The 10,677-nt window shown below is 41.2% G+C and overlaps 1 protein-coding gene across 1 annotated transcript; it reads left to right on the top strand.

The window, feature by feature from the left end:
- Window positions 1–764: 764 nt before the first annotated feature.
- On the top strand, window positions 765–10,277 carry slc38a11 (solute carrier family 38 member 11; the record flags this gene model as incomplete). The annotated part of the gene is made up of 12 exons (XM_079517696.1): window positions 765–863; window positions 1,565–1,688; window positions 2,357–2,431; window positions 2,519–2,653; window positions 3,428–3,493; window positions 5,412–5,518; window positions 5,859–5,938; window positions 6,031–6,101; window positions 8,421–8,582; window positions 8,687–8,799; window positions 9,617–9,748; window positions 10,038–10,277. 12 exons carry the CDS (start codon window positions 765–767, stop codon window positions 10,275–10,277), a joined length of 1,404 nt encoding a protein of 467 aa, XP_079373822.1.
- Between the last annotated feature and the right edge of the window lie 400 nt (window positions 10,278–10,677).

Here is a 10,677-nt window from a genome sequence, read left to right as displayed (position 1 = left end):
AGCCTATCTCGGTCAAATTCTACCACAAAAAGGTTATTGTCGAGTTGAAAACTTACCACCACATAGCCTACCTATTTTAAGGAACAAAATACAATTTGTTCAATCCCACACAACTTTAATCACTTAACATAAACGACCAGGGAGACAGAACTTTTAACATCATTGACAGCAATAATAATGCAACTCACCGACGGGCTTTTATCCTCGGCAGACGGCAGGTGAAGCTAATCGAAAATCATTAGGCGAGGTTTTTGGTATAAAACATAATAATTCCACATTTCAGTCTTCGTTTTTCCCCGTTTAGTTCAGAATGAATATTCTCCAGCTTGAAAAGAAGGGAAAAACTGTCGTCCGTCTGTCGGTGCAGCACGTCGACTGTTGCGCTTCCGGATGTTCCTGGGTACCAAATGACAGCAGGGCTCCAGGGCTCCAGTGAGAGGCTATGAGCGCTCCGCCGCTCACACAATTACTGTGCTGGGCATCAGCAACAGGCGTAAATGTCGGGAATAGGGCAGTAATTTGTCTCGGAAAAGCCTCACTACTACGACTACAGGCTACTACTACTACTACTACTACTAGCTACTACTAGGCCATCTCTAATGATTTCTCCATATATTGTTTAATGTTGTAGCCTACTTAGTTTCTAGTTTCTAGGAATGTTTGGAACAGTGTGTGCCGCGAGTTGTCAATGATGTGTGTGTGTTGTGGGGTGGAATCTGAAATGTCGAGTGTGTTGCTTGAAGTCTGATAAGAATGGAGCCTGGATGACGCCAGGGTACTTTCATTATGGCCCCGCCAGTGTCGAGGAGCTGCCTAAAACAGAAACACTGCCAGGGATCCCACCAACCAAGTGCACGGACCGGGTATGAACATTATCCTTTGAGCCTGCACTAAAAGTGCGATGTAATAGCGTCGGTATGGGGATGGACGTGCGCAATAACCTTTCGGCGCACTTCCAAGAGAATGAGGGCACCTGGTGGTTGTTAACAGCACTACTAAATTAAATCCGTCGGTCTACAGTCTACACTCTACAGTACAGAAACAGAACTTTAGACTGTACTGCATGGATATCTAATTAACCACCACTTGTGTGGAAATGTGTGGAAACTGGTAAGGTTGCCTATTCCCACGTCTTGATTCAAGTTGGTTGTAAAGATTGTGCCGGCTTTTATTTGTGCCCCACGGAGTGGGCGCGGACTCGTGTGCGTAAATGTAGCCTACATGAACAGAGTAGACCAGTCATAAATGTGATGAACTATGCCTCCAATAGGAGGCAGTGTTGCGATGTTTTTAAAAAGCTCAATGCTGTGTTAAAAACCCGATCTCCTATAACATAACTCATTCATTTTCATTGCAGATTGACAAGTAAACACTGGAATTTGCGGTCAATGTTAGAACCTGAAAACGAAGCGACAAGCCGATAATCAACAGCTGCATACAATGGCTGAACAGGTACAGTGTCAGTGATGTCTTTTAGGCATGACATATAAATTCATTTATTTACGTTGTGAAACTTGTGATAGATTAGATTTTAATTTCATCAATATTTTTCTTCTTGGACCAGTTGAACAATGAAAACAAGAGTATTCTTATTCCTGCTGAAAAAGTGGCCGGAGAGACAGGAAGAAGTTCAATGATGATGGCAACATTCAATTTCATGAATTCGATATTAGGATCTGGAATTATAGGTAAATAGCCAACTGCCAACTTAAGTATTGACCCCTTAATGATGTTAACGAAAGACCATAATTTAGACTTGGTGTAAAACTACATGTTTTATCTATGAATCAGTACGTCTATATTTCTATAAATGGGTTCTAATTCCTGAGTTTTCGAGCAGTAGGCCTAACTTAACTAATAACAAAGAAAACTAATGTTAACATTCCAGCATCCATCGGTATAAGCGAGCTGCCCTATGGATCATATGACTAGCGCCTGGCACCCCCCAGTGCTCCCACCCCTCCTTTTAACTCTTTCACCCTCACAGTTTTCATGAGGTGGAAGTAAGTCATTATTAGCCTAGATTCTAACATTTTACAAAAGTAAAAGTAGAAATGACCACAATGTGGAATGTATTCTGTTGCCTCTATTTAAAAATGTGCTTGCATGAGTAAAGCACAAAAGTATTAGAATCAAAATATAGCCTACTCACAGTTACAAATATATAAGTAGCCTATTTTACAATTCGATAAAATAATACTGTATGCGGTATGCGGTATACTCTGTGTGTGTGTGTGTGTGTGTGTGTGTGTGTGTGTGTGTGTGTGTGTGTGTGTGTGTGTGTGTGTGTGTGTGTGTGTGTGTGTGTGTGTGTGTGTGTGTATTCTTCTTTTTTCCCCTTTTTCTTCTACTTCAGGTCTACCATATGCATTAAACCAGGCAGGCCTTCCTTTTGGCCTACTGCTTTTGATAGCTGTAGCTTGCATTACAGGTGGGTGTATCTCAATATGGCAATACGGGATTAAGGGTTGCATGAAATTGACCATTAAATAACATACTGCTTATACTTCAATGACAGATTACTCAATCATCCTATTGATAAGAGGAGGTAATCTATCGGGAACAAACAGTTACCAGTCATTGGTTTACATCACTTTTGGATTCCCGGGATACTTGCTTCTGTCTGCACTACAGTTCCTATACCCCTTTATTGGTAAGATGTGTCTAATCTTTATTTCAGACAGAAGTCATTAGCACATAAGTGTAACATACGATAACATAAGAGACATGCAATATGAGAAAAATATTTAAAAAAAGAAAGAAATAAAAGAAATAAAGTACAATAGTGCAATATAAGTATTATAGTGCAATACCTAATCTATACCTAATCAGCAGAAAGCTGCTGAGCCAGTGCTTGCACAACCTGGAAGTGATCCGGTATTGGTAACAGCTCTTTATAGGGTTTGTTAGCGCCACTATAATGCTGTTGTTTGACAGTTCCAAGTGCTGAATATAATTGTAGGCCTACATGAGTTGCCTTAACAGTGCCTCACAAGTGGGCACACCAACAGAAGTGAACAGCTGACTGGCAGTCTGGCACTATGCCACCTATATGAAGAAGTAATCTCATGGTATCGTTGTATGCCACTCTGAGCCTTTGCATGCTTTTCATGCTGTAATAGGACCATAAATGAGCCGTATACCCGGAGACCACCTTACATTCATGCTGTAATAGGACCATAAATGAGCCGTATACCCGGAGACCACCTTACATTCATGCTGTAATAGGACCATAAATGAGCCGTATACCCGGAGACCACCTTACATTCATGCTGTAATAGGACCATAAATGAGCCTATACCCGGAGACCACCTTACACATTAGATAATGTGTAGGAAATGCATTAAAGTAGTTCAGCCTTGATACAATAAATAATGATAGAAAGATCATTTACTGTTTTTTTTCTCCTTTCTTTCCCCCCCCATAGCCATGATCAGCTACAACATTACAACTGGTGACACATTGACCAAAGTATTTCAGAGAATACCAGGAGGTACTGTATGCCACATATATTCTTTCCACAAAAAATGGGAGCCAAACCCCTTTCACACTGAAGAAATATAGAAAAGACCCTAGTTTTGGTATGGTATTATAGAAGCACGTCGCACACTAGTATTACATATGCACAAAGACAAAGACAAGAACACAATGGTAAAAACAATGGTTAACTTTGAAACATTCACTCTAATGACATCAAAACTAACAAGTACGGTCAGGGTGCCTACAGATAATTCCTTTTCTACTTCTAGTTGAAAAAACAAAAAAGACATATCCGTTTTTTATTCTAAAGCAAACAAACAAAAACATCACCTACAGTAGGCACCCTGACCAAGTACAATTGAGGACTCAGGTCTTGTGTGGGGGGATCTGTTTATCACAGTGCAAATCATTGAACCTTACATACACATTAATATCCTGATTAATAATCAGGTTATGTAAATACTTCAATTGACGTGTTTACATGCATAGCATTAGTGCGATTATGGCAATGACTTGATTAGGCTACAAGGAATGAAACTGTTCCCATGGCAAATCCATATGGTACTGGGGTCCATGTGTACACTGAATTATCAGGGAAGTTTGCGGAGTCACTAACCCACACAATTAGTGTTTTTTTTTTTACTGTGGACTTTAATGGAGTTGTTAGAGTTTGTCTTTTATTCGCATTTGCCACAGCCATATGCAAAGCTCCCTGCTTTTGTCCCACTCAGTCAGAAATCTCACGGTATATGGAGTGTCTCCAACCGCGGTAAAGACTCCATTTGATATTACAGTATGTAAAGTATATATCCATCGCCTTATTAGTAATGAGAATATAGCGTCAATGCAGCATCCATGACAGGCATAATTGACATGCTGAGTTCCTTTTGCATTGGCCACTTCCGACAGTTCATTGCGTACAGTGGTGGTATTATAGTTTGCGCTGATTGGTCAGCCAACAGTTATCACTCCTATAGGCATGATATGGCTTATGACCCTCTTCTTCCTTAAATCACTTACCTCACCCAGTGCAAATTCATTCTGGGTATGTGAAAAGTCACGTTTTATCACACAGGCCAGCCTTCAGTTGACCACCTGGGTAAGAGAAGTGATAAAATTACAGCAGGTAGTAAGCTTCTGATGATTGGTCAGCTGCAATATAACGGCTAGGGCTGACACAGCAACTTCTCTGCAGCTGTGGCCCATGGAGCTCAGCAAGATTAGATTAAGGAACCCACCATGTCAAACATGGATGAGACTTGGCCGCCATACATGACTGCTTCTTCTCGGCTGAGGAGACACTGGAGTTTATCTGGAACCAAAACACAAGCAGAAAACCGCAACCTTCGTTGGTTCACAGGATGGCTGTGTATTGGTGAGGCTGGCAGGCAGCAGCACCACGTGCTGTGTTTTAACAATTATAAATTATCCATACTGTCTAGAAATCCCAGCGGGACTCTCTTTGCTTTTGTGTCAGTTTTCTGTGGTGATGCGTGGAATCTTCAATGTTGTTCTAAGAAGTTCATATAAGCCATACAACAGAGTGGGAGGGAGAGAGGAAAGCTAGGACAGTAGTCAGTAGAGAGTAGGACAGAGAGCCTATTTTACCCTCAAACCCATGCTGGGTACCACATGGGCTTTGCGATGTATTGTCAGCGGCAGCGCAATAGCCTAACCTGCCGGGCAAGCTGAGGCACCTTTTTTCTGCTTGTGGTAAATAGCCGTAGCAGGGTCAAATCAGGGAATTAATGTCCTGTGTCAATGCCAGGTTTTTGGTGTGAAAAGGGTATAACAGTATGCACATCTAATTCTAAACCATGCCATAATTTATTTAAAATTATTAAAACTATATCTGATGCATCTTCCTCTATAGCTCATTCTGTGAAACTTATGTTCATGGTTGATATTAATACATTTGATCATGTTTTCAGTTGTTCCAGGCCACATACTTGCAGAACGTCACTTTGTGATCTTGGCATCCACCATTCTATTCACAATACCTCTCTCACTTTTTCGCAACATAGGAAAGCTTGGGAAGGTAAGTCTACTCTGCCCTACAAACAAAGCCAAATAGCAAATGGGTTTCAACTGGTCAGCCAAATGAGATATTGGCAAATAAGTGATATCATATATATATATCACATATATATCAGTGATATATTACACTAATTGTATATCCCCCAAAACCACAAAGGCTAATTTGACTTTTGGGATGAAAAAATAAGTCAGTGTGTCCAAAAACGTTGTTACTGCAATTTGGCTTTCAGTGTTAATTTTGTTGACTAAGATTTTGATATTTAGTCAACTAAGACTAAACTAATGTGATGTTTTAAGGACACACTGTTCATACTATGCTATTAAACGTATGTTCTTCTTAGGTATCGTTCCTGTCAATGATGTTAACCCTCATCATCCTCATCATTGTCATTATCAGAGCTGATACATTAGGACCACAAATGTATGTCATATTCATCCACATTATGCTAGACTCTAATCATTTCAAGTGATCGTATATGCTTTTTTAAAAATGCACTTTCCTTCACTCTTTAGCCCCCCTACAGTAAATGCTTGGGCATTTGCCAAGTGGAATTCTATTCAGGCTGTTGGTGTTATGTCTTTTGGTGAGTTAAGTGTGATAATGATGTCAGTGTTAAAAACAGCATTGATGTGGTGAAATACAAGTGCAGTAGGATCAAATTAGTTTGAACAACATTTGTATGTTGTTTTTGTCATTATGAATTATATCATCAAAAAGTCAGTTTTGTCTGATAGAGGATGGTTATGGATGATTTACAGTATGAGCACTTAGCATAATTATGTTCCTGGCTGATACGCTTTTAGTCATTTAACACTATAGAACAGGGGTTCTCAACGTTTTTGGTTGGGGACTCAGTACAAATTGGCCGCTACAATAACCTTAATAATAGCGAAAATACATCATAAATAAATACTGAAACCAGATATAACCATTAAGGAAAGTGTATGCATGCACTATGTATACTATGTAAACTCTTAATTTGCATAGTTCCGTAGTTCTGATTGGCTGCCTCGTCTCTACGCAACCAGACACTTTTAATGCCATCATCTAAACAGTCGCACGAACCCGCCACCATGCAGAGTAATCTCGTAAGACCGTGGCGACATTAGCGTTGACTCCATAGAGTATAAAGAAGGATAGAGACTGACCGCTATTCATGTCAGTGGAAGTTGCTCAGTGGCGTTTTGAAGCACCCGGAAGAACCGTCTACTTTCGCATTTGACCACCAAATTTTGGTGGTCAAATGCGGAAGTGCAACCGAGCACTCAATGTTAAAGCCCAGCTGCACAGGGTTTCCCTGTCATGAATCCACGGGTTCCGCCTGCAGTCCCTCCTCTTACCACTAGGGCCGAGCGCCTCAACGTTGGAGAGCCTCACTGGGGCCTTGGTTGACTCCCATTGTAACAATGGAATGCGGAAGTGCTCATTCTATCTCAATGGGATAGTTTGGAACTATAGCCCATAAGCACCCACTTTGCGGCGAGATCAAAGCGTGTCGCCACTCTCGGCCGCCATGATGATGTAGGCCTATGTGCGCACCGCAAATATGTCCGGGCGGAAACGAACGACTCAGTTCTCTAAGGCGGAACACAATAGTTCTGCCTTAGAGAACTTTGGTTCCTACCTAAACTACTGTGCTGAAACTGACATCTGGCAGTTATAGCGGACCCCCGCAGATAATTTGGGCTTGTTTTGTGAAAAGTCATGATGAAATATTAAAGAAGAGTACCTCAAGTTGCCATGTATTGCTGTAGGCCTAGAAGTATTTTTTATGGAATATTTTACATTGGGTAAAATATACCCGTGTTTAGTGATGGTATGACTCCCATTCCAATGCTCTGACATGTGGAAGCAAATTTCCCCCTGTGCTTGAATCAACAGGTTTCTGAGCACTGGCAGTGCCCAGGGCTCTACGTGCAGCAGAGTCATTATTTCAGGGAGCCAAGCTTTTTGAGCCAGCGGGGAGCTGGTGGAATCATTCAGTATCCCTTGATGGAGTCTCTCCAGTGAGTTCCACTGGAGAAAACGTGTAAAGCAGGGCCATGGGCCATGAATGCACTATAGGGCATCTGCTTTTATGTTGACGAATAGACCTATTCTTTGGAGGTGAATAGATCTGTCTGTATCCCCCTCTATTGTTCCATTTGAGAGACCACCACTTTAAGACCAGACCTGGTGCTGTGGTCTGCAGCCGTGAAGTCAGTACTGCTGATTGAGCTGATAGTGCCATGGGAGGAAGGACTGGAGGCTGCCTACTGGGGTGGCTCAGGGTTAGAGTGGCCGGATGGCAACCGCAAGGTTCCCAGTTCGAACCCGGGCTCCCCCAGAGTAAATGTCAAAGTGTCCTTGCGCAAGACTCTGGTCCACTAATTGCTCCCGATGTGCAGGTTGGTGCGTGCATGGTTTCCTCCGCCATCGGTGTAATTAATTGGTGAATGTAATGCTATGTAAAGTGCTTTGGATAAAGGCGAAAGAAAGAAAGAAAGAAAGAAAGAAAGAAAGAAAATTATGCAGACCTGATTGCGGAGTGCAGGGAAAGTGGATGGAGTGCGAGGATGTACCCGGTGGAGGTGGGAGCTAGAGGCTTTGTTGGCAGCTCCACGTCACGCCTGCTCATGGACATGGGGCTACGGGGCAGGAGAAAGACTAAAATCACATAGATATATGTGCAATATTGCTGTCCTATTACTTTCCTCTTGATCTCTAAAGAGGAATAAGGTAATCTGCTGTGATTCAGTTTGCACACTAGTTACTACTGCAATACTAATCAAGCGAAATAATAATAATAATCTAAACTGTAGTCGCATGGTTGTCATGTGACAGCAATGATGCTTTTAATTTATTTTGTAGGACTATGAAACACTGATGCTGAGAAGATCTTCTTTCTATGTCTATCTTATAGCCTTTATATGCCACCACAATAGCTTTCTGATCTATGGCACTCTGAAGCAACCCAGTCTGACTAACTGGTCTCTAGTCACGCATGTGTCAGTCGGCTCTGCTCTGATCGTCAGTGCTGTGTTTGCTGTCGCAGGATACACTACATTCACTGGCTACACACAAGGTGATACTCTGTCTCAAATGTGACATACTGTATGTGCATTGTTACAACTGTCAAAAATGTATAAATGTTACTAGGCCACATCTATCACATCTCTCTCCGTATAGGTGATATCTTTGAGAACTACTGCAGAAATGATAACCTGGTGACAATTGGCCGCTTCTGTTTTGGACTCAGTATAATAACCACATTCCCGCTGGAGTGTTTTGTGACACGGGAGGTAAGCTAAGCCATAATGAATTGTGCAGAGAGATCATGTTAGTTGAGGTATTTAAACTCATAAACATTTGAAATACTGTGTCATAAAGATTTGATACATGCATGTGACTGAAGAGCAAATTGGAAATAAACAACACTTCCCTCAAACTAATACTTACTACTGTAGCAACCAGTCAACTTTTACGGTAAGTGCTCGGAGTAGGAGTGACTAGGACAGTCAAGACATTATGCACAGCTGAATCCACAAGGTTTTTTTTAATTAAATGTTCAGTTGTGTTTCTTTCTCCACAATTTAATTGTTGCTAATAATACCCCCTGCCCCCACAATGTGTACATACTACATACTGTAGATGCTGTCTCTGCCAACTCCTACTAGTTGGTTTGGGGAGGGTGTAGACAACCATGTGTCTCCATTCACACATTACACGTTGTCACTTGTCCTTCACTTTTCACCTGACACTGGAGTTGTGCTGGGAGTGCGTAACACGTGAGGACGAACAAATGTATCTTTCCTTAGCTTCGCTCCCTGTTGAACAGGCACTTCAACTAACTTGTAGTGCCTGTTAGCCCCCCTCAGTCCCCACGGTGGTGGGCAGGAACTGCACCCCTATGGCACCATGAAACCCCACACAGCATTATTTAATGCAAATTTAAGTAGACAGCAAATTAAATTCAAACATTATAATGGGAGCTTCAACCTGGTTCACCTCTGTCTTTATGTACGTTTAGACACGTTTTCATTTGGTGTGTGTGTGTGTGTGTGTGTGTGTGTGTGTGTGTGTGTGTGTGTGTGTGTGTGTGTGTGTGTGTGTTTCCAGGTTGTTTCCAAACTTATTTGCAGTAGAGATCTTACAAAGGTGGAACATTTGGTCATCACTTTGATCATAGTTGCTATATGCACTGCGATATCTATGACCTATGATTGTTTGGGAATTGTTTTGGCACTGAATGTAAGTCATACTTTTTTCCCCTTGCTCTTATACAGCACTGATATGTTTCTTCTGTTAAAACAAGGTGTTATTCTGCATTTAAAGGGATATTTCCCTTTCAAAAAATGTTTGGGTCATTTAATCGTCTACTCAGGCTTTTGTGAACACCCCAGACAGTTTTTAAGTTGCTTGATTCAGTATTTAGATCATTTGATATTCATTTTAGCTGCCCCGCCCATTTCCTATACATAATTTCCTATAAATTATGTATTTTCTTGAATGTATTAATTGGTACTTGTATACCTTCCAGGGTGTTGTGAGTGCTACGCCCCTCATCTTCATCATTCCCTCAGCATGCTTCCTCAAGCTCTCATCTGGTCGCTGGTTCCAGGGTGAAAACCTGATAGCATCAATTCTTATTCTACTAGGTGTGTTTATCATGGTAACTGGCTTGACCATGATTGGTGTCTACCCCCAAGACTGTTCACATGGTGCGGAGATGTTATATTGTGCAGACGCCAATATATCTGTCACCCAACCACCAAACTAACTATTTTTAACTTCTTCTGAAAAGCTTACTCATGTTGTTTTATTAATACACATTTTAAATGGATTAGTGCCAATTCATGTCTCTGATCTTCTTGAAATAGGCCTATATGTTCCATATCCAGCGAGCCTTCCGTTGTATATCTCCCAAATTGTGGAACCAGCTACCTCATCATGTCAGGCTGGCTCCCACACTGTTTTTAAAACCCATCTTAAAACTATTTTTGTATTCCTTGGCTTTGAACCCTGATTGATATTTGTACTCATATTTAATTGTATTGTGTCTTCATCTCTATGCCTACAACTCTGTTGTTTTGAAATGTGTCTATAAATTGGATAAGGATTGGAATGTATCTTTTCACATTATTTATTATCAATTATTTTTCAAATAATAATCGTCCAGG

This window comes from Electrona antarctica (genome assembly GCF_951216825.1).
Source record: "Electrona antarctica genome assembly, chromosome: 13".
Lineage (NCBI taxonomy): Eukaryota > Metazoa > Chordata > Actinopteri > Myctophiformes > Myctophidae > Electrona > Electrona antarctica.
This window is presented reverse-complemented; position numbering and strand designations above follow the sequence as displayed.